The 24,334-nt window shown below is 31.1% G+C and overlaps 2 protein-coding genes and 1 long non-coding RNA gene across 5 annotated transcripts; 2 read left to right on the top strand and 1 right to left on the bottom strand.

The window, feature by feature from the left end:
• The first annotated feature begins 11,266 nt into the window (after positions 1–11,266).
• On the top strand, positions 11,267–17,167 carry LOC139905103 (uncharacterized). 2 transcript variants are annotated; one of them, XR_011779579.1, is made up of 5 exons: positions 11,267–12,219; positions 13,582–15,783; positions 15,844–16,225; positions 16,278–16,417; positions 16,480–17,167. It is a non-coding gene; the product is annotated as an uncharacterized lncRNA (long non-coding RNA). The 2 variants fall into 2 exon arrangements; XR_011779578.1 differs by having other exon boundaries at positions 13,582–16,225.
• A 1,757-nt stretch (positions 17,168–18,924) lies between these two features.
• On the top strand, positions 18,925–20,629 carry LOC121116382 (pyroglutamyl-peptidase 1). Of its 2 annotated transcripts, none has more exons than XM_040710633.2 (3): positions 18,925–19,246; positions 19,927–20,141; positions 20,208–20,629. In XM_040710633.2, exons 1-3 carry the CDS (start codon positions 19,127–19,129, stop codon positions 20,509–20,511), a joined length of 639 nt encoding a protein of 212 aa, XP_040566567.1. In that variant the 5' UTR covers positions 18,925–19,126; the 3' UTR covers positions 20,512–20,629. The 2 variants fall into 2 exon arrangements, with proteins under 2 accessions (XP_040566567.1, XP_040566569.1); XM_040710635.2 differs by lacking the exon at positions 18,925–19,246 and adding an exon at positions 19,311–19,448.
• Positions 20,519–23,802, bottom strand: Sply (Sphingosine-1-phosphate lyase). The gene is made up of 7 exons (XM_040710632.2): positions 23,088–23,802; positions 22,470–22,592; positions 22,142–22,409; positions 21,735–22,083; positions 21,280–21,659; positions 21,058–21,221; positions 20,519–21,005 (listed from the first exon to the last, which is right to left on the bottom strand). Exons 1-7 carry the CDS (start codon positions 23,115–23,117, stop codon positions 20,676–20,678), a joined length of 1,644 nt encoding a protein of 547 aa, XP_040566566.1. The 5' UTR covers positions 23,118–23,802; the 3' UTR covers positions 20,519–20,675.
• Between the last annotated feature and the right edge of the window lie 532 nt (positions 23,803–24,334).

The following is a 24,334-nucleotide window of genomic DNA, read 5'->3' as shown; positions in this document are numbered from 1 at the left end:
CAAAAACAATATAAAATATTTGATATAAACAAATGCCCATAAAATTTCACTGCCAGAACATTACTTAAATATTATTTGGAAATATTGTCTGATTAAATTACAGCGATGTATTTTTAGAAATAGTTGAATATATCTATGTAGTGACTTAACATAAAAACAATCCTGAACATCATTCATAAATCCCCATATTTCTTGAACATATTTGGGTCAATTTTAGGGTATATATTTAAATTCCTAGGATGAATTGAGATATCTACGATTAATAAAAATAGTTTAAAGCCTTCATTTGATCCATAAAACTTAATTTGACAAGGATATTGCCCTTCAAATACAATATATAAACTTCAGATAAATTATTTATTCTTTATCTACAACTTATGGTTAATCCAAAGGATTATCTGAAAAAATTGTAGATAAATTTAAAGATTGATTTTTACAGACCGAAAGTGCTTATAATTTTAAAGCTACAAATTTAATACAGATTCATTTATGTGATACCCATTTCAGCTTGCTTTTTTGTTGATGTGCCACATATATAGGCACATAACGAGGTCATTCAAAGGGTTTCAAGAGAAGCCTGGAAAAGTTATCAGTAAAGGATTCATTATTAGTGAATATATAGATACGTTTATATTATGTATGGACAAAGGAATATTGAATAAAGTAGAACATGATTAATAAAAGATGGCCCAAAAATTGATTTGAGGTACATACTAGTGTATAAGGTAAGTAAAAGTTATAACTTGATGTATGATTCTCTTTATCAGGAAATTAGTATCCCTTATCTGTTGCTTATTATAGCGATTATGTACATTGTATATATAAATAGACAGAAGACCATCATTAGCTTACATTTTGTTGCTATGACGTACTGTTTCTAGCAATGGAAGTGAACGAGTCTATTGCTTGATCAGATTGAACAAGACCTAGGCCTCTTCTCTTTCCATCTTCGAAATAAATACATTATAGATGATATATATATGTATATGTATAAACAGTCTAACAGATAAATCCGGACACAGTATGATGATTCAAGATCAATAACAAGAGGAACATTGTCAAGGACTACAACCAAAACCAAACCAAACATATAACCAAAGGTGAAAATCCAGTATGGAATGGGAATGTTAAAAAAAGAAACCGAAAATCAACATGGTAACCCTGGCTATATAAAAAAAAAATTGAAGAATGTTTTGCAGGATAGAAAGAATCATGCTTATTACATTTTTACATTTGATTAGATCAGTTACAATCAGCTGTGACAAGAGAAGAAGGAAAAAAGTATATAAAGATTGACATTTGCTAGTATTACTCCGATGTCGATACCCAATTATATTCTGAGTCTAACAAGGACTTACAATTATGTCTCTGCAACAAATCCTCAGGGTTTCCCTCCGTCTTTTATGAGCACACACGTATGAACCTTCAAACAGATTTTGAATATTATTGAATCTATTTAGGAAAGGATGATTACTACTCAGGAATTAAATAATAATAACAACTGCCCAGGGAAGGAAAAGTACTTCATTATATAACCAATTACAAATTAACAGGCCAGCTAAAAAACAGCAGAGCGGATTTACATGTATGTATATAACATTTTATTCGATTTGGACGCCTTTAACCACCACTACACGCTCGAGCTGATACCTGAAACTAGCACAGGAGTTTCTGACGTAGGCTGGATCTAACTTTTTGTTATCATGCACGATATTGGCCTTCAAGGCCTTCATGTACGGGTGGGACACCCGTACTGGTCTTGTCCTCTAACTCCCCCAAGACGTAAATGTCCAAAAGATTCATGTTAGGGGAGCTAGGGGCCATGTTTTGACGTCCTGGAAAGCTGGAACATTGGCCTGGGAGTCCATTTTGGTACATTTTGGCGCCTTGCGTCGGCCCAAAATCATTCTGGAACAAATTTGAGCACCTGGTATAGAGATAGTTGTATAAAATAGGACTTATATAAAAATAAAACAAACCGAAATCCTGAACATTTGAAGAATCTTTTAGGGAAGAATTGTTTATCTGCCATGACGTTTCATTTGATTTCATGCAAACAGTTATGAGAGGAATAAAATAAAGACAAATCCCATTTCTTATTGCTCTGCCTCAACTCCACTCCCAGAAGATCCGGAACTACGGGGTGGGGGGCTAATCCAAGCACCCCCGACTAAAATCTTATTGTCATATTTGTCGAAAAGACAACATTCTTTGTCGTATTGTTTATTGTCAAAATTTGGTTTACTTTTGTCACAACTTGAAATTAACAGTACTCATTCTAAAAAAAGCTCATTCAAAAAAAATTCTGCCAAAATTATCACAATTTTTAATTATCTAATAAATAAATAAATAATCCTAGGAACGGCCTTGACTTAGAGTCCGATAAGGACTGTTTATTTTGTGTAAAAGACAATGGCTGTTCTTAAAATTTTAACATATTAATTAAATTATATTTTAAAAGTAACAGGTGATTTTATTTGCTTTATTTAATTAAACATGATCCTAACAAATACGTTTTATTTTCAAATACATTGTACGGTTAATTGTCAAAAAAATTAAAGTTATGAGTTTTGCCATATATAAAAAAGAGTGTCATTCAAAAACTATTACAAAATCATTTCCCATAAACGACTATGCTTGTTGTCAAGCTTTATAATAATTTGTCAAAAGTTATTCAAAATCTGTCATTAAATAAAAAACGGATTTAAAACGTTATCCATAATTATTATTTTTTGCTTGTTATGGCCTTGATTTAGCTACTATAGTAATTTAGTTTTACTAAATGGATATAACTACCATTGGACAACTCCTGTAGGTATGTAAAAGAGGTGATAATCTGTTTTCTTAGCCATGGTAATTATGTTTATACTGGACTTTAACTGGAGTCATGTAAATAGTCAATGAGTATAACGGAAGAGAGTGATAGATTCGCACCCATATTTACAAAAAGTTCCATTAATATGTACCTAATATAAATTAAGTAGATTTATAAACTTTTTTCATGGGCAAATATGAGGAAAATTAGTTGTTTTTAATTATATAAATACAGATTTGATATTTAACTTATTGAGATGGACCTCGAATTTAACAGTGAAATGAACCAATCATAATTTTGATCCTATAATCCAATAAGATCTTTATTATGCCTCGAAAACTTAGCTTCAAAAAAAAAAAATGTAAAAAGACACAATCGTTGGTAATCGATAAATAAGAGAGGTGTGGAAAAAACCTGATACTCCCAATATATTTTGGGTCAAGTCTCAAGTCTTTGATTACAAGTCCAAGTACTTGGATACATTCATCGAGTCCTCAGAAAAAAATATAACAAATGCATTATAAAGTCCCGGGCTTAACAAAGAAAACACTTTTTGTTTCGTTCAAAAAAATTGGCTTTTCTTAAATTATTATTTTTTGTTTCAAAGCTTTGCTTAGTTTGAACGGTATTTTTTCCCATCAAGACGCAGTGTAAAATTAATCATGGAATGGTTTTTGATCCATTGTATTGGAAATAACAAAAGTAGAGTCTTCCTATTTATTAGAAATGATTGAAACTCAAAAAGTGTTCCAACAAGAAAAATAGCAGAAAATGTACTAAGTCTTCAAAATATGATATGAAAGTCCAGGTCCAGTCGCGAGTCTCGAGTTCAAGTCTCCGCTCTGGTAAATGATTCATAGCGTATGAAAATGTCATAGTTTATTTACGAAATTTGAATTAGTATCCAAGATTTGGACTGTTATATCGGTCCAGACCGTAATTATAGAACATAAACCGAGATTTAGTCATTTTTAAATCGTGGACCAATTTTTTCGGTCTCAATATATAGACCAATGTTTCGGTTATCACCGTAGACCGATATTTAATCGTTTATTTTCCCGGTCTCAGTCTATATACTAATTTTCTCTTCTGACTGATTAGTTGAACAAACATGATTTGTGCTACAAATTTAACTTGATATGACTTTATTGTGGCGATCTAACAATTTTTAAACACCCTTGACGGTATCAACAATCAATCCATACCGAAAATCTTCCCGGCCGAACTTCTTTTAAGTACAGAATTTATTTGGTCCACTAAAAATCATAACGGTCTCAAACCGGCTTAGGACTTTCAGAGCTTAACCCAAATCTAGCATATGTGTCAAAATATAACGTAAAAATAGGAGTGAAAAGTTTTTTTTTGTTTTTTTTTGTAGACCTACTAAATTGTATAATTACTCATTTACAAATATCTAACTTTAAAAAGAATTCCTCTTTCTTCTTAAGTCTTAAGTCGTAGGGGTATTAATATCCCTTCTAAGAGAAGAATTTTCGTCTTTCTCTGGTGTAAATTGATTAAAAAATGCATAATAAATTATACATGTATGAACTTAATTAAAATTATATTTTTTTCTCCGGACTAGTATTATTTTAAATATAAAATTCGTTTTCTTCCCCCCCCCCCAAGAAAAATAATCATATAACATGAAGCTGATATTAACAAAGATCTTAATTCAGGGGTACCAAATGTCTCGCTCCTGCCTTCTCCTCGCCCTCCTACACAAATCCCACCTCTAGAACTCATTCGTTATTAGGCAACTGTATTCTTAAATGAACGCAACTTCCTTCTTGGCAAGATCATGAATACGACTGAGAGACACAATTGTTTTTTATACCTACTCGAAAAATAATCCTTATCATTGAATGATGTTGGATCAACTTTTAAAAATCCATAAGTGAGCTTTTTTATTTCCGTTCTTCAATATTTTTGTAGGGGAAGTCAATGGTGCTTTGTCATATGTATCTAACAAGTCTAGTCACCTCTACATCTACAATTTCGAGTTCATATTTCGTTTTATTGATCGATAACCAATTTTCTTTTGATTTTTTTAAACTATGGAACTTTAGGAGAAGATTTACCATACATACATTCTTCCAAAACTGTTCCATTAATTAATTACAGGATATTTTACCTATATGCAAATGGCAAAAGTTTTTTCAAAGTAATTTTCCAACAAAGACACAAGCTTTAGTATTCCTACCAGTGTTTGAACTCTTGGTGTGTCAAAACACATTCCTTTAACATTCCCAATGAACCACGAGAGGAACTCTAGGTTAGAATGCTGCCTTAATAACGTATGCTTTTTAACATATGCATGTTTCTCTGGTTTTTTGAGTTACTTCTCTATTAAGAGAAGAACTATGACATAGACTTTTGGCTGTTTGTGATATGATATATAATGCATTTAAATCAGATACTTTCGTACTATCGAAGCAGTTAAAAATTCTAGTATACTTACAGGGTTTTTTTTTTCCTTTTTTTAGTTTTAAATAGATAAATCTGCATTTTATCCTTCATAGTTTCACAAATCTATGAGTCAGAAGAAATCCGTTTAGTAGTAGATGATGGCGACCAGTGATGATAATCGTGAGTATTTTGGGCATTCATTAATAGTAAAAATTACTATTAATATTGTTAAATCCTTCCTTACTTCTGGACTTAAATAACCTTGGAGTCCATTTTTTCAATAAAATTGACACTGACTAAATTTTCATTGCAATTTTTTGGCCTATATTATCAAATTTGGTTATATATGTTTTTATTTTTGTTTTAAGAAAAAGGCAATTAAAATTTGCACTTTTATGTTACTCTATGTAAAGAATAAATGTATTTGCAAATTTTGTTATATATCACTGCAATCATTTGCCTCTCATACCCTAACGAACAGATTGATATGCAAAAGGCTACATCTCGTAAACGTAGTATGGCTATTTTTTGGAAATGTACAGACTGATTTCTCATACAAATGTAAAAAAAAATATTTGACAACAATTTAACTTTACTAAATTTGTTAATTTGACTAAAAATATATAATATTCATTATATAGATTATACTAAAATACAATCACGTTGTATTTTTCTCTAAAGTAATTGTATAATTTCAAACCTTTAGAGCTACCTCTAAATATTCATTGTGAATCGTATTTTTTAATAAATAAAAAAAACAAAATTTTAACAACCAAATTTTTACTTTTTCACAAAAAGTAATTTAATTGACTGTCCAAATAAGCATACATACTAGGGTGATCTGAAAAGTTTCCAACCTATCAAAGATACGATACATTTTTTCTAAATTTTTATTTCATTTTTAAAAATAGACTCCGTGTAAATCTGCATTCTTCTCGCAGTGATACTCCTATCTTAGTAAACAGTCCAAATAGTATTCGTCGATTGTTGTTTTTTCCAAAAATTTTGTTCACAAAGGGGATTGCCTCTTCATTAGACGAAAATCTTTTTTGTTATATTTATCAAATGATGTCTTTGCATTTGAATTCCAATTACTAAGCTTATCAAAAAAAGCGATTGAAAATCCGTCCGGGTATGTCCTTGCTAGAAAATCATTTCTAGCACAAAAACACTCCCATGTTTGTCCAAAATGGCTGAAACTTTGGTGAGTAACGGTCAACAGATGCTAGATACATGCAACAAAGTTTAATAGAAATAAAATGTTATAAAATAACGCGTATACGACTGATGTTTGACTTCCACCAAGCTTTTAATATTGCCGTCATAGAAGATGAGTGTTGTGTGCAAATCTGCTTTTCTTGCCAAGCTGTCGTTACGATACATTAGATTGAAAATTCTAGCAATAGTGATGGCGTAGACTATGAGTGGTTACATGTTTTCTCAAAATATGCGCGTCTTGCCTTGCAGTGGGTACAGTACATCAAATTGAAAATCCTAGTAAGCCCGATTACATGATGCTCTAACCTTGTATTTCTATTAACCTTGGATGTGACTAGGTTTTATTTATGAGTGCTGTCATCTTCACGTGGAGGTCGGAACTTTCAGACCACCCTCGCATATCTAAACGTCATTTATTTCCGTAAATATATTGCTAAATTGGTTTTGGTTTACGAGTACATAATATTAGTTTATATTATCAAACATTTCTCTGAAACAGATGAAGTTCATCTTCCTATTTATTCTTAAGGGAACTAATAAATATTATTCATGGCCGTTTGTTTCATTGATCCATTTCTGAATACTTATAAAAAATGTATATGTTACTATTTTATCTATGGATTCATGAATAATGATTATTAAAAAACGAATTATGAATAAAGTTTTTTAGAATGTATGTATGTAGTTTATTTTATAAAACGAATTTAAGGATTCCAACCTTAACCCAGTTGTTTTTATTTAGATTAAGGTAATTTGTATTATTTACTGAATTGAATTACAATAAAATTATATAAATATATAGTTATGACAGAAGAAGGCCAATTTACAGCAATGTCAATATTTTGAATGAAACATATATTATTGTTATATATTTGATAATTATCACTATATTAATTGGGTCATTACATATGTAATAATAACAATGATATTTATATAATATGTGATAATAAAGGTTTAAATAATGTTTTTCATGCAATAAAATTGGACATTTTGGATCACAATGTAGAAATAAGAAAATTTAAACGCATGTAAAAAAATCAAATTTCAAAAAATAAAAGAAATGAGACTGTCCAAATAATAAACAATTGGAATTAAGCAAGCAAAATTCAGGTATCCGACTCCAATGATTAAAATAAAATAATTTCTCCAACACAGAACACAGTACGTCAAAAATTTGACGTAAGTGCAATACCTGATACTGGAGCAACAGAGACGTTAGTTCCATCAAGTGTTGTAAAAACAAGGAACCTGAAGATTAATCGGAGACAATTTGTCAAGATAATAGCTGTAGGAGATCAAAGCCTTGAAATATATATATATTTGAAAAAGTATATATAAATTAAAACTGTTAGAACACCTGTAACCACATGCATATAGAGAGACGACTTTAGTTGAGCTAAGAAAAATGGAGATGCAAGGAATCATTGAATAAGTTGAGAAGCCCACAGAATGGACAAGTCCGATGCATATTGTTCATAAGAAGAACTCTTGGTGAGGTGATAATTGTAGGGGATTATAGAGGATTGAACAAATTTGTAGATCATTTTCCTACACTAAACAAAGTGACAAATGCCGTTCCCCTAAATACAAAGATTTTTTCAGTCTGGATGTATCAAAGGCCTAGTGGCAAACTCCTTTGGATGAAGATAGCAATCTTCAACCACATTCCTTAGTTGTTGGGGAAGAAAGCAATTCACAAGAGCTCCGATGGGACCAAACGCTTCAGAAGATGAATATTGCCGCAGAGGTGACTCAGTAATGAGTCGTATAAAAAACGCTCATAAAATAGTTGATGATATTTTTGAGATATTGAGAGACATGGACAGAAGGGAAGGACCTCTCGGACAAAGTTGTAAAGAGATTTGAAGAGAATGGGATGAGGTTGAATAAGATACGAATTGGAATAGAAGTCAAACATGCGGGTCTCATAATAGGAAGAAACGGAGCGGATTCGAGTAAAATTTAAACAATAATTAAATTTCAAGAACATAAGAATATTTACAGGTTCTAATTTTTGTATGGCTTGGTAAACAGATTAACTCAGTTTTCAAAGGATGATTTTTCCTTTTCTAATCGCTAGAGTTTGTTTTTTCTTCGCCCAATATCCTATCTTTAATTATTTATTAAACCTAACTAAAGTTGGCCCGAACATAAGCTTTTAAAATAATATGTCACAAAATTCATGGAATGTACTAGAATCTAAAGTATTCCGTATAAATATTGACTACGTTTGTTCTAGACATCAAAATAAGGAAAAAGTAAAATGGAAATTCCAAGGTAAGAAGAATTAAGAAAAATGTAAAGAAAAACATGTAAATAAATTCAAATTGTCCCTAAACTGTCCATTGATACAATGACCTCATATTTTACTAAATTATATGAATAATACATTAAGAATAACCTGATATATATCCTCTTTGGAGAAAAATACGTTTGCCATACTACGACCAATAATACGTACTTTATTATATTTAAGAGGATTTGGAGTTCTATCTAAGGATATTACGTCTATTGTATTAATATTATAGACTATGACGACTGTTTATATAGATGTACATAATTTCGCAGGTAGGATTGAAACGTAATTTTTTATATAAGTACAATTTAGAAGGAAACATACATAATCTAATAATGTAAAAAACGACACATCCTCTGTGAGTAGTCAGAATCTCCTAGTCAGTTACGTAATTTGAATAAATTACGTAGTAATTGCTCGAATTACGAGACACTTGGCAATTTGGAGAATGAGTGTTCGTTTTCAATCTTGAGTGATTATACAAGGTTCGGAAGCAAAACGTTGAGTGAATGACTAATTTTAGAAAATTATCAATAATTTGATTTTTGATTTTTTTTACAAAACTTTGAGACACAAGCTTTGTGAACATTTTCACTCAATATGGCCGCCCTCAGCAGCAATCACAGCCTCCACACGGCGGTGGAAAGCCTTGCACGAGTTATGATGAACTTCTCGGACAAGTTGTTTCTCTCTTTCCGAATGGTGGTCTTCAGGGAGTCCATGTTCAAATGAGATGTCCGGTTAGTCTCCCTCTCCAAAGTACCCCACACAGCAAAGTCTAATGGGTTCAAATCTGGCAAAGATAATGGCCACATGTTCTTGGGGCAAAAATCAGCCATTTTGTCGGCGCAGAACTTCTGGCATTAGGCCAATGTGTGTGAGGGTGCACCATATTGGGCCCACACATAGTTGTCGTCTGGGTATGTGGACTTGAGCCATGGCAGTATGGTGAATCACAGCATCTTTTTAGTAGGATTCCTGGCCAATTTTCTCTCTAGCCTTAAAAACGAGAGAAACATCTTCTTGCCGTCGGACGCCACGATCCCAATGACCAATGTTTGGGCCGTTTGTACGGACCAACCCCTTGACCACCTCTGGTGATACACCAGCCAACAGTCGTTCCAACAGTTGTAGACCTGGTTCACGGTGAAAATCTTCTCGTCAGAGAATTTTTTTACTGTGGATCCATTTGCCTTGATCCACGACAGAACTTTCTTGCACCTCTGCAGTCTCCTTTCCTTCAGAGTGCACGTCAACAGGTATGTGGGATCCTTGTGTAAGAGGACAACCCCAAGTCCTCCTTCACAGCCCTTCTGATTGTCCCCTTGTCCACATCAAACTCGTTAGAGAGGTGATTCATGCATTTTTTGTTAAGTTATGTCCCCCACTTCTTTCTTTCTTTGAGAGGTATTTTCCATCTTGGCCACCTTGAAAATGAGGCACAGCTGCATAATTTGGTCGAATAACCCTTTCTAATAGTAATTCCTCCAAATTTTAAATATCATATTTTATCATTAAATTTTTTCTTTGTTTTTTAAGGAATTTTTTTTTTTTTTTGTAAAGAAATCAATTTTTTTTTTAAATTGAAAAATGAGGATTTTCTGAAACATAATTCCAATATTATATTTTTTTTTTCATTTCAAAAATTCACACCCATTCAAGAAATCCACAGTCGATCAACAAAAATGGTTTGTTTTTTTGAAAAAAAAATTTAAATAATAAATTTTTGAGAAAAACATTTCTAGATTCACAGCTATTCACAATTTAATTTTTTGAAAAAAAAATTCAAAAACAAACAAATCCTCACATAAAATTATATTTCAAATTATTTTTTTGTAAACTGCTGTGGGTTTTTGAATTTTATTTTTGTGAACTGCTGTGGATTTTCGAAAAATTTTCGAAAATTATATTCCAAAGTTAAAGTTCTTTTAACATAAAAATAAAATATTACATTATTTGGAGAAAATTTCAAAAATCCATTACAGTTCACACAAAAATTAATCAATTGTGAAAAAAATTCAAATATTATTTCTATCTTTCATTATTATATTTTCATATTCCCTTTTTTAGGCTTCTTTGTGTCGCATTGATATATTTATTTGTATTTTAACTTGAGCACACATTAAATATTATAATAATAATATTCATTTTTCTATCACCATGTACAAAAAAATGATCTATTTTTAAACAAAGCAACACTATATGTTTCAAACTCATGAGCTCATTTGGTGTAAGTTGAGGAATTGAGAGCATCCCACGGCACGCATTCTATAAATTTATGTCATCGACAATTATAATTATTTACTATTACTACATAGTTACAACACACAAGGATTTCCTATTTCCCGGGGAAATTGGGTTTGAGCCGGATCACAGGACATAAATTTTTGAATTACGAGATTCATTAGTAAATAATAAATAAAGTGAAATTTAGGTATTTTATTTCAGTACTTTTTGAAGAATGATTTTATTTTTAGGTAATTCCTGGGGCGTAGGATAATATTGGGGGAGTTTGGTTTAAAAAAAAAATTCAAAATTTAATTTTTTGGAAAAAAAAATCAAAAATTTAATTTAAAAAAAAAATTAAAAAATGAAATTCCTCGGAAAAAAAAATCAAAAATTAAATTTCATATGTTATATCTTTTGGAGAAAAATTTCAAATATTAACTTTTGGGATAAAAAATTTAAAAAACCACAGCTATTTACAAAAAAATTAACAATTACGTTTCAGATACTAAAATTTTTGGCAAAAAAAAATCAAAAATCCACAGCTGCTCACAGAAAATTATATTTTTTGGAAAAAAAATTCAAAAAATTTTTTTTAAATTTTCTTGTAAAAAGTAAAAATCCTTAAATTTAGGGGGGGGGCTACAACTTGGATTTTTAGAGCCTGTTGATCCGCCCTATTAGACATTCTTTAACACATAAGCCTTGGAATGTATTTCTATGTGGGGTCCAAATTATAAATAGGTATCCTCAAATTCATACAACCGTGCAATTTTATTATATGACCATCCCACAAGTGGGAGGCCCATTGCCACCTTTAGTTTCGACTCCCCCGCCGTATCCCGACCCCACCCAAAATAATAAACTTAAATATAAGTTATGAAAGAGCTAATTTTTGGTGTAGCTCTGGGTTTTATAATTGTGAAGTACAATATCCGACCTTCAGCCTAAAAGTCAACTCACTTTACTTTATAATTATACTAATTAAATGAATCATTATCATGAAATTGACTTGCCGGTTGTTAACCCCCCCCCAAAAAAAAAAAAAAATCCCGGGGAAATGAGAGAGAATCTCTAAAACATACGTCTTAGTATTATGTTAGACAGAAATATCTTCTGTTGTTTGATTAACTAATACATCGAATAAAAGGCACTGTTGTTGAAAGCATTGTATAATAATACAAATTGTGAATCTAAAATAAGTAAAGAATTGGAAAGTAAATGAAAACGAGAGTACTAAAGCACTTTATATTCCGTAAGTAATTAATTAATTTAATTATACCATTTTACTCCTTTTAAAAAGAAAATAAATCAATCAATTCACTACATTAAGAATAAGAACCAAATTATAATCCTCTTTCGTATATATTATTTCCAATAAATTATGACCTACTTAATACTTATCCATGTAATACGTTTTTAATTCATAAAGAAGTTGCGTGATTTTATTATTGAATGTAAATAAAGGCAATTGATTACATTGAGCTTGTTAAATTATCAATCCCATTGTTTAATAATGAACCCAAGGACGGGGTTACTGAGTAAATTTGGTGTAAAATGTTTAAAAAAACCTAAACAACATAATTTAAATCTTTAAAGGTTTTTTTTTTGTATCAAATCTGGTTTTACAGAATTTTTGAGTAGTTTTACTATTTTTTTAGATATTTAAGATAACTTTTATTTATGAAAAAATAATTTATAATCCTTGTTTTTTAGAAAATAATTTCGGAAGGGGCGGTTTTATTTCGAAGAAACATTTTGTCCTTTTTTTTTTCTAAATAAACTTTTTCTTATGTGTAATTGTTGTTTGAATGCAGGGACATCCAAAGGAGTTGGGCTGGAGGGGCATTATTTGAAATTTTCTTCCCAAAAATTAAATTTTTAGTAAACAGCTGTTCATTTATTAAATTTTTTCCAAAAATTGAATTTTTTTTCCGAAAAGCTTAATATTTGAAATGTAATTTGTTAAACTTTTCCCAAAAATCAAGCCCCCCTCCCAAAAAAAAAAAAAAGAGTATATTTATATATATTTATTAGGTCAAAAACATTGGAAATTTTAAAATGCTCTATAGGGCTGATGTTAAGAATTCCCTTAGGAGGGAGGGGCACCAGAAGGGGTTACTGAATATTTTTGCAAATATTCAGTTGGACATCTCATTATTTTCCGACTGAAATCTCATCTTTTTCGATTCTACTATGAGATGACTTTTTTGTTAGAAATAATATATAAAATAAACGATCTTACTAAATAAAATAAAGTTAGTTCATCATTTATCGAAAGCCATTTTTATTTAGCTGGGTCACTATTTAATATTCGTTATTTTCAAGTGATATTTTTATTTATTAAGTCCTTTTTATATGGAAGTTACATCATTTATTTTGCAAGTCCTTGCATATAGAATGCAAAAAATTAGGGCTTACATTCAATTTTTCCAATTTAAAATACTACATAAAGGAACCCTGTTTTTCTAGAAGACATAATTTTCACTATAACACATATTTTGTAAAATACCTCTATTTACCATTTAAAATTAGTTTAGTAATAACTTTAAGTATCTTTCAAATATGAGATTAGTGTCTAATGTTTTAATGTTTGATTAATGATGACTTCATTTAGCAAAGGTACACAGTTATAGAAGATGTTTTTTGCGTCCAATGCGGATCATTCATAAAACTTAGGGCTGTAGTGGATGTTAAAATTGTGAGACTGATACACAGAGCCGTCACTATGGATTTGATGTGATTACTTGAGTAGGGAAAAATGGGATGTCGGTCAGAAAATTGTATGTTAAATTTATTCTCTAAGTTATTAAAAAAGTAGTGTTTTCTAAAAAAAAAAAAAAGGTTTTTTAATGACCTCTTCGAAGAAAAATCATACCAACTGTTGATACATCCTTATTCGCTTCCGACCCTGCCATCGACTCTACTTTACTTTTTAAATATGGAAATTTGAAGGAAATTAAAAATTAGGAACTACGTTTAAATAATTATTTTAGAAGTATACGGAAATAGATTGAAGAAGAATTTAAAAAAATAAACAAATCTGTTTATGTTGCCTTATTATTAAGGCTATATATCAATATCATAATAAAATAAGATGAAAGAGTAAGGTCATATTTAAACGCACAAGAGTTCAGAGTCCAAAGATGAAGGAAACTACATACATACAACTCGTCTTGTACATGTTCATTGTTCTTTATTTCCACAATTTTGATCTTTGGCAATGGGCCAAAAAGGATTTACAAATAGAATTGAATGTCATTAACCTTTTTAGTCGAAGTAAAAGTACAACATTAGAAACGTCGTTATCTGTATTGTGTCACGCAATCTTTCTTCGAGAAAGAAGCAGAAAAAAGTCCCTAAATCATCTGGTAGTTGGCACAAATGAGTCAATCATACCAACTGTTATTTTTTATCTTATATAATCGCAGACTATAACTGATATATTATTTCTTCACCATTTTTAAAATAAATTACATATTATTAAAATCTACATAGTATTTTATTCGATACTGTATTGTAATACTGCTTATTGATATGTGATTAAAGGAGTGGTTATGATTAGTTATTATATTATTTCTATGAAGAAATAGCCAAAATTGATTCATAGAAATAATAAAATGGCCAATATATATGTTATACAAACAACGAGTGATTATAAGAAATTGTATTCCTGTTCTTTTGGAAACGGAGCATTTGTATAGAATAACTTATTACTTTGTGTATTTATGAAGAATAAATTATGAAATAGCTATGACGTATCAAGGGGAGAAAAGGGAATCGACAGCTGAGAACAAAATGAATAGGTTTTTTTTTGTTTACGCAAGGTAACACTGTTTGGAGCAGTGTTTCTTTCTTCCTATTGAAAATTAATTGATTCCATAAAATCAAAAATATTTTATCTTTAATGTATGTTGCAAGATTTTCCCCACAATGGAAACGAAAAAAAGACTCAAAATCACCTGGTACTTGCAAATTGTTCACAGCTGCTTAACCAGAGCTATTTCTAGTTTAAGCAATTAACGTTTATCTCGGTTCTTCCATTTCAACGGTTTCGTTCTCGGTTCTTTTTTTTAGAGGCTCAGTTGATTAACAGGCACTTACAACAAGGGGCGTCGCTTGAAAATTCTGGCCCAGGAAATTATAACAGATACAAACAGGGCGCAGTTATCTAATACGCAGAGTGTGTAGTGCCCCAAATTCACCAGGCGAACGGAAAACTAAGGTTGCTTAAGATAATGGTTTTCAAAGCGGGGTCGAGGGTTGGGAGAGGGGGGCACAGGACAATGAAGAATTAAGGATTGCTCTCAGTGTACACATTTTTCTTATAAAGGGGCCTCGGGTAAAAAATTAGTATAGGGGCCCATGGCATAGTAAAGATAGGGAAACCTTGGCTTAAGAAATATTATAGTTATCATATTATAGGGCCCGACAAGTTTAGTAGTGGGCCTGGATCAATAACCTATCACCCCCTTCCCTTTTTATTTACACCGTCTGGTGTCTAAAACCACTTTTCCAGATCCATAAGAAGCCCTTAGCTACTTAGAACTAAGATACAATTGTATCATGCTGGCGATGTTAAAAAAAAACACCTTCGAAAACGCTGCAGCACAGAAAAACTGAAAAAATTGAGTTATTGATTAGAGCTAATTTTTTTTAATAATATATATTGTATTTTCTTTATATATTCTATATAGGAACAAAAGCACAATAACCGAGACCAATAGGCAATACATTGCAGTGTCATTACGACTTTGTCAGTTCCGTTTCTAGCGGCTCAAGAACCGGAACCACTAGACCGATAAGGGCACAACCTTTGGTAAAATGAATAAAGTGCTTGCACTGAGTATAAACAAAATAATTTTTTTGAAACCTTTAGTTACGTGACCAAAACTTTAAAAAAAACGAGTGAATACAACTTAAATTAAAATAAAAAGTTTTTTTTTTGTTTATTTCAAAAAGTTTGAAGTGGTATCAAATCAGACTTTAACTCTGATCTCACAACGATGCTTATTGCATGTAATATACCCTTATCCATTGCTAATCATCTACGTTCAAAAAATTTATGGAGAAATACAAGGGTAAACATATCCCTTCCCGAGGAACCATCATTAAATTAATGGAGGATGTTGGTACTGATGTCATTTATAGAAATACATTTAAAAATGTTTTGAGTCATCCACACCAAATGACGATCAAGTTATCAGTAAAAAGTATTTACGAATATCGAAATGGAACTCTGAATTTTGTACTATCTCACAGTAAGTATTCAATTTTTTTTAAATCTAACCATAAAATATGATTCTATTTTAGCTAAACATATCAAGAATTATGATACACAACTCAGTAAAGGGCAAAAACAACTGCTTAAATGGTCACAACAACGGGGGTAGTAGCTTTGGATGGTTTGCAACTAGTTTGTCTGAGACTACTTACTTCGCTTTAAGACTTGGGTATGATAATTAGGTTTTCCAATATTACATAGTCAATAAATATTACTTTTTTATCACTAAAGGCTTAGCTATGGTTGATAGGCTCCAAGAAATGGTGTTCAGAAAACTCATAAAAGGCAAAAACAACTGTTTAAATGGTCACAACAACGAGGGTAGTTACATTGGGTGTTGCATTATAATTAACAATTGTGTTAGCTGTATATCCATCATGATAATAGTATGTTGTTATATAAGCATACCTAAATAACGGGGAAAAATCTTTTTGATGCTCTTAATAGGGAGTAATATCGCCGGACATTACTACATAATTAGCTTTTGCTCTAAATCTTTACGATGAATTTATTTATAACATTTTTTTATTAGTATATTTATTGTCTAATTTTATGATTTTGACATTTACTTTATTATTAATAATTAGTTAGATCTCATCGGTAGAGATATATCTATCCTGTGCACAATTGTATATAGCAACTTCCACATGAAGAAGAGGGGTGATAATCTTTTTGATTAAACTCCACGTCTCGCTTGTGTATTGCAACCTAAAGTTATGACATATTTAACTGAATTCCGATGTTAAAACAAGAAAAAATTATCTGGATCAATCTATTATTTCAATATTCTGTATTTATAATTTATTATTATTAATAGTTATATGATTTTAATTGTTTAATTTTGTATATTTAACTTAAATGTTTAATAGTTTATTTTTTAGTATGTAGATTATATTTAATTAAAGCCTTCTTTTTTAAACTTTGAGCTTCAAATACTCTACTATGTCGTTTCATTAGCTATTATTCTGAGAATAAGGTTCATAATGAATTACGATTTCATGGAGTGTGACGTTTTCAAATCTACTGTAACGGATAAAAAACGTCGAAGTCAATTATACGTAGTATATCTTCATTAAACATTTTGCTAATAAATACATTCGTTATACCCTCAAAAATCATAATAAAGCAGGCAGATGATAATCACATCAGTATTTTAAACAATGATACCATATGTCTTTTTTTCCCCCTCCTCCTTGCACGCGTTTTTCTCTACAATATTATCAACTATATCAATGAGTCACTCAATTACCACATCCACATGATCAACCAGTTATCTATCAATTTGTACTTATAACAAAATGAATTTTGCAAAGAGGAGAAAATGTTGCTTACATCATTAAAATGGACATCTCGAGAAGAAAAGTCTTTGGTGGCAAATTTAGCTGTGTGGTCAAAGTTTTCTTTATTTTAAAGAAAAAAATGGAATGAACTTAAAGTAACTAACAAATGCAGGGTCGTCCACAGGAATATATTTTGGTGGGCTTAATTTTCTGGAAAAATATTTCAAATATAAATTTTTTGAAAATCAGCAGACATTTACAAAAGATTAAATTTTTTCAAAATAAATTTGAAATATTATATTTACAAAAAAAAAATTCAAAAATCCATAGCAATTCTCATAAAATTAAATTTCTTGGAAAAAAATTTCAAAAATCCACAGCTATTTACAGAATATTTAAAATTTTAGAAAAAAATTTCAAAAATCCAATATTCTACTACAAAAATTAAATTTCATGGAAATAAATCTTAAAATCCACAGTTATTTACAAAAATTAATTTTTTGTAGAAAAAAAAAGTTCAAATATCCATAGCTATTCACAGAAAAGTAAAATTTTTTGAAAAAAACTCAAATAAATAAATTAAATTTCAAAAAAAAAAAAAAATTCCAATTCGAAATTTTGTAGATTTTTTTTTTTTAATTTTAATTTTGGGTGGAGGGGACTTCCAGCCCACCCCCTCCGGACGCCCCTAAAATGAGTATCTTAACATATTTTTTTCAGAAATGAACAGATGGAAGGAAAAAGTGTGGACGGGTCCTATCCTAATTTTATGGCACATTAGTTAATAAATTTATCCAAATTTTAAAAAGTAAAAAAGAAAATTAACTGTTATATCTTTGTGGGACCGAACTAATTCGGTACAACAAAAAGCTCGGTCTGAGCCCGTCTCACATTAAAATTCGTTCTAGATCGGTCCCAAAAAAATCGGTGTAGACCGATTTTACAGATAAATTGCTTATAACCATGGCATGGTATGTTTTTTTTTTTTCAAGTACAATGACTTTATACGAAGTTTTATCAGAGAAAGCCCAGACTAATTTTGATCCCACCGTATCTTATATGTATACAGTATTTGTTCTAGAACTTATCGTTTACTTTTAAGATTTTTTTCCCCAAAAAATGATATCTCATAATAAAGTGAGATCGAATAAAAATCGCTCCATAAAGTGAGACCGAATAAAAATCGGTCTACAAAGTGCCACCAAAAAAATTGTTCCGCGATCTATACCGAAAAATCGCTGTAGGAAAAATCACCTAAGACCAAACCGATAAAAAAATTCGGTGCTGGACCGATTCTCAACACTAATACTTACTCAATTTTGTTTCCTCAAGCTATCTCTAATAAAACTTGATTTCAAACAAAACAGCCTCCGTTGTTAATATTTGTATTCAGATCACTCTTTATTAGAATCAAAGAAGAAAAGAGAGATATATTTCCATACATTGATAAAAATGTGTGAGTACAATTCTCCGCCTGCACACGCCCAATATAAGGGCACTCCACATCGTCAATCCACTTAATAATAATATTGTTTACATATCTCTAAAATGACTCTATACTAATATAGTATAATAAGAAGTAATTGTGACTCGTATCTATGTCAGAAGCAATTGTAATAACTGGATTTGGACCATTTGGAGTACATCGCAATAATGCGAGTTGGAGTGCTGTTCAATTACTTCCTAATCTTTGGGATAAGGAGGGATCAGACACTAATGTGAGTTGTTGTGTCAGATATAGTTATTTATCAAAGTTGAGTGTCCTCCTCCTTTAGACGTGTACACGACATGTTTGGAATAAAAAAATTATTACAAGGATTTTTACTAATATCTGGAGTGAACCTAGGGGCAATCCCTTAAGCTCATGTAGGGGGATGTGTATTTTTGATGGTTAAAAATCAAATGGCAAAACTTAATTGGGTTTGTACAATATTAGTCAATTTTTGTTCCAGCAGCATCAGAAAATCTGTGTGTAGTCACGTGCTACAATTAATATGTATACATATACGGTATACCTATAATATCATGTTATTGTTGTGACGTAGTCGCTCTTATTACGGGGGGGGGGACGGCTTGTTCAAAATGACTGCATGTCTGGAGGAACATGTAGCAGCTTCTAATCTTAAGCTAATCAGAATTGAGAACTACTAAATCCTGCCTTGATTGTCCACTCTTTGCCTAGAGTCCTATACATTTATCAATGTTTTGTTTCAAGAGTTGTGACATCAAAATTAGCTTGCTATGACGTCATAAATTCTTATAAGAAGTACAAAATTTGAATTAATTATTAAATGTCAACTGTCTAGTTTTTAGTTTATAGCAGTAAGAAGTACTTGTCACAAGTACTTCTTACTGCTAATAATTAATAAAACATATAATTGTTTCAATTCATTTTCAGGTAGAATTGATCGTAGAAGAAATACCGGTTGCGTATCGATTTGTTCAAGAGTGCGTGTCTTTATGTCGCTGGAACAAAGATGGAACCAAGAACATATTGGGCATGATTCATGTAGGAGTTTCGAGTTCAGCTAAGGGAATTGTTTTAGAAGAAGTTGCTTGTAATGAAGGTTATCAAAAAGGGGATATTGATAATAGTGTTCCGAATTGTAACAAGTACGTAAACAAGTGCATAGTTTGTTATTCTATAACTCATCAGTTATGTTCTTGAATAAATATCAGGTGTGTTATAAACACAGAGAACTCGATCCTTGTAACAAAGTTCGATACGCAAAAAATAGTGAAGGAATTGAGAGAAAAGGACTGGTTTGACATAGAAGTATCGTGTTCTCGTAATGCTGGGAGATATTTATGCGAATTTACCTTTTTCAAGTCACTTCACTGCACAAAAGGAAATTCTCTTTTTGTTCATGTTCCTCCTTTAAGTGAGACTTTTACAGATGAAAAAATGGCAAAAACAATTCTAACTATTGCTAAAGGAGTGATCAAACAGATCAAGTCAGAAAATATTGTAAAAACGATTTAAATAAATGTTTTGTTCTTTCGTAATTTTTATTAAACTATTTGTGATTCAACTAGATTGGTTCTGCTGTATTTCTAATAATATAAAACTTAACGACTAAAAATAAAATGCCTCTAGACTAGATTATAACATGCATGTACGAGTGTATGGGAACCTTGATTCATTAATTAAGCTGGATCTTTTGTTACGTAGATAGAATCCAAATATGCTTGACAAATTACATCGATAACTTTTCTATCTGGGATGGACTGAGCCATGCCATAGAGAGCTGCGCTTCCACCTTCATCGGGCCTGGGATTTGCAATTAATTCCTGTGCAAGTTCTTCAATATCATTGACAAATTCATCTGCTTTACCAGGCTGAGTTGTGAGGAGTGTAACGCATAGATGGATACAGCTAGGAAACTGAAGTGCATTTAGGTTCCATCCCTTTTTCTTTAACCCATCAAATACATGGTATATATTGAATATAGGTGAGTCGAAAGCCACAACAGATACCTGTATTATAGAATCTGTATTTACATTGAAATTTTTAAATCAGGATACTTACATCGGGTTCACCAACAATTTCAATTCCATTAATATTTTTTAATCCATTGACAATGTATTTTGTCGTTTCCATTATTTTTCTAGTAGCCTCTACATAACCATCCATTCCGTAATACATCAAAGATGCCCAACATGCAGCAATAACGGCTCCAGATCGAGAACCTCCTATGTAAATAGTTAATAATATTGTAATTATCCACTTATTCATAATTCAAATTCTTACCGATACAAGCCGTTGCGTATACACCACCAGGCCAATCCGTAACTGTAAACCATTGATGGGACCTATATTCGTGCTTAGAGTAGAGAAGAACAGACGTTCCCTTTGGAGCATATCCATATTTATGTGTATCAGCACTAATAGATGTAACTCCCTCTACACAGAAGTCAAAATCATATGGCAAAGAAAAACCAGCTTCCTTTGCAAAACAAATCAAAAACCCTCCTAAACATGCATCGACATGAACAGGGATACCATAACGGATACCCAGAGCTGCTATATCAGGTATAGGATCCATACTTCCATGAGGGAATTGAGGTGCCGAGCCAACGAGGAGAACTGTTCTGCTACATATTGCTGACTTCATAGCTCTCATATTTACTCTGAAAAAAGTATTATTCTTGTTGAAATAAAATGTCATCAATTTTAAAAGTATAATGAATTGCAATATTTGTAACCTCTTGGTAATAGGATCCACTTTGACATGTCTTATATGAATGTCTAAGATTTCAGCAGCCTTATCAAATGCAGCATGAGCAGTTTGAGGTACAACAATTACGGGCTTATCAATTCCTAAGACGTTCCTTCCATAGTCTCTGTAAGCTTTTACAGCTAAAATAATGGACTCTGTTCCTCCAGATGTAACACAGCCGACTGAATCTCTGTTTCCATTAAACAAGTTACATGTCATCCGTACAATTTCTGCTTCCATTTTGCGAACACCAGGGAAAGTATCTGGATGCAATGGATTTGACCATGCATATAATTGATAGACATTCGAAATAAGTTTTGTTAATTCTTCATCCCCTAAAAAAAAAAAAAAAAGAAGTCGTTAACCTATCTATAATTCATTAAATATATGAACCATTATAAACAGTTCCTGATTGTTTTCCATCCTCCCATTTAAACTCTCCAGTCTTCAAACACATTTTCGATAAAGCCATGACTTCATCCTTTTTGAGACCCTTTGTAGGCAATGAGGGAAATTCCTGAATATCAGAGGTCATCTTTAGAAATTCTTCCTTAAAATTTTCCAATGTCTTTATTCGCTCCTCTTCAACTTTTCGTTTTACAATCGGGACCTTTCTAAAAACTTTAAAAACATATTCTTTTATTCTTCTCTGAAGGGGAACCTAGAAATTGAGAGTATGATAATTAACCAATTAATTCACAAAAGGTTGAAAAAGAATTACATTTTGCTTGAAATGATTATAAATCATTGTGCAAACAACTGTTGAGCCAATGAATCCCCCAATAAGGACGAGGGGCTTATGTTTCCCCAAGTCAATAGGAGTATCCATGATATTTTTGAGTTCCTACGAAAAAAAAAGTATAATATAATTATATATATAATTAATTGCATAATTTATCAACTTATCTTATGTAAGTTTCTTATTGTATTACACCTTCAAATAAAAGATAAGGACTTGCTCAGAGCCTTAATTACTATGTGTCAATTTATACTGTTTATATGTAAAAATGACCATATCATATCTATCTAAATGTGAATAAACATTTGCAAGACTTTTGATATTGACGCATATTTTAAGCAAAGCCTTTAAATTTCAAATCCATAAAAATAAAAAAAATGATATTTTGTTCAATAAAGGCATAAAATAAACAAATTATTTTGATGTAAGCCTTTGATGTAAGTGTACTCAAAGTAATTTCAGGAATAAAATGCATAAAATTATATTAAGGAGTCTCAAAAACTTGCATAAGTATTCCCAAAAATACTACCTTCAGTAAATATTTATTCGAAAACTTTCATATTTATAATCAACAACTATTTTGTTATTATGACAAATTACCTTCAATGAATGAATATTCAGCAAATCCATTTTAAATCACTTCTCCTCGATAGAATAAATTTGATATAACGTTCTGTTCCATCTATCATCAACCTCTCAAGGTACAATAAATAAATGAATATTTTTCATTGATTTTACTTATCTATTTTACAGCGCTCATTTAATCTCCTACTCTATGAACATAATTGTATTTACTGAGTAGTCATTGAAGTCTGTACGTAGAGGATATTTATCAAATATCTATGAGTATGAGTCTGTTTACATGAACGTATCACTTAGGGGCCATCCATAAACTAATTTGGCAGGTGAGGGGAGGGAAGGGTACATTTAAAGAAGAGGTTTGTCGACTTGGGGAAGGGAGGGGGGATTTGAAAAATAACGATATCGTATAAGTATTTGATTATTGATATAATTAGTCGTAGAGTTAAATAGTAGACATTAACTAAGTCTACTGTATAAATGTCATATTTTATTAAAAGCGTAGCTATACATTTGTAAATCCGATATGCCTTAGCTAAAGGGAATTTCCAAATCTATAGTTATGCTATGGGCCTATGACTTATGAGTGTCAAATTAAAAGGAGTGTGCGTTAAAAACGCCTTACTAGTTATAAATTATAATTTATAACTTATAAACTAGTTATGGACTCTATTAAAATTGCATAGTTTTATAAAAGTATAATAAATTTAAGTACGAAATATAGCCATTTAATTTGTTTACAAGCCGTCAGGAATAAGAGAAACGACAATTATGAAAGTTATAATAAATTTTGTGGTGCCTTTAGATATGCCCATCCCGACCAAAGTAAGAAAGCACAATTTGAAGGTCCTCAGGCGTTGTGGAATAAAGTCAAGTATAATCCTGAAACTGTGGCACAGAAAATGACGGAGTTTCAAATTCAGCCTGAATTTTTGGTCTCAATTTCGTGCTAATTAATCATTACTGTCTAGACCTAGTGTTCAAGAAGATAAAAATATGGAATTGAAATCTGTCCAACGATCTGACGAGACAATTGATATCAATAATTATTAAGATTATTTGCAATATTTGCAATTAATTTTCCCTGCACAATAAAATTTGCAATCAGATTAATTCAGAAAAGACGACAATCGGATGCTCAATGGGAAAGAAACAAAGGGATAAAAGTAAAAAATGATATTAAAAATCTCTGTGAGAGCAAGTAGTTATCTCTGGAGCAAGGTGACTATATATTATACATACTGGTCACCTTGTGTGAGAGTAACTCA

Source organism: Lepeophtheirus salmonis, chromosome 4 (assembly GCF_016086655.4).
Source record: "Lepeophtheirus salmonis chromosome 4, UVic_Lsal_1.4, whole genome shotgun sequence".
In the NCBI taxonomy this organism is placed as follows: domain Eukaryota; kingdom Metazoa; phylum Arthropoda; class Copepoda; order Siphonostomatoida; family Caligidae; genus Lepeophtheirus; species Lepeophtheirus salmonis.
The sequence above is the reverse complement of the archived record's forward strand: the minus strand, read 5'-3'. Positions and strand labels throughout refer to the sequence as shown.

What these genes read in the sequence shown, in the direction of transcription:
- Sply (XM_040710632.2), bottom strand. Translation starts at nt 23,117, where the DNA reads ATGGATTTGCTGAATATTCATTCATTGAAG. An exon ending in ATCAGGAACTGTTTATAATG is followed by an intron (nt 22,084 to 22,141) that starts GTTCATATATTT and finishes TTTTTTTTTTAG; the next exon opens with GGGATGAAGAATTAACAAAA. An exon ending in GTGGATCCTATTACCAAGAG is followed by an intron (nt 21,660 to 21,734) that starts GTTACAAATATT and finishes TACTTTTTTCAG; the next exon opens with AGTAAATATGAGAGCTATGA.
- LOC121116382 (XM_040710633.2), top strand. Translation starts at nt 19,127, where the DNA reads ATGTCAGAAGCAATTGTAATAACTGGATTTGGACCATTTGGAGTACAT. An exon ending in AGGAGGGATCAGACACTAAT is followed by an intron (nt 19,247 to 19,926) that starts GTGAGTTGTTGT and finishes ATTCATTTTCAG; the next exon opens with GTAGAATTGATCGTAGAAGA. An exon ending in AGTGTTCCGAATTGTAACAA is followed by an intron (nt 20,142 to 20,207) that starts GTACGTAAACAA and finishes AATAAATATCAG; the next exon opens with GTGTGTTATAAACACAGAGA.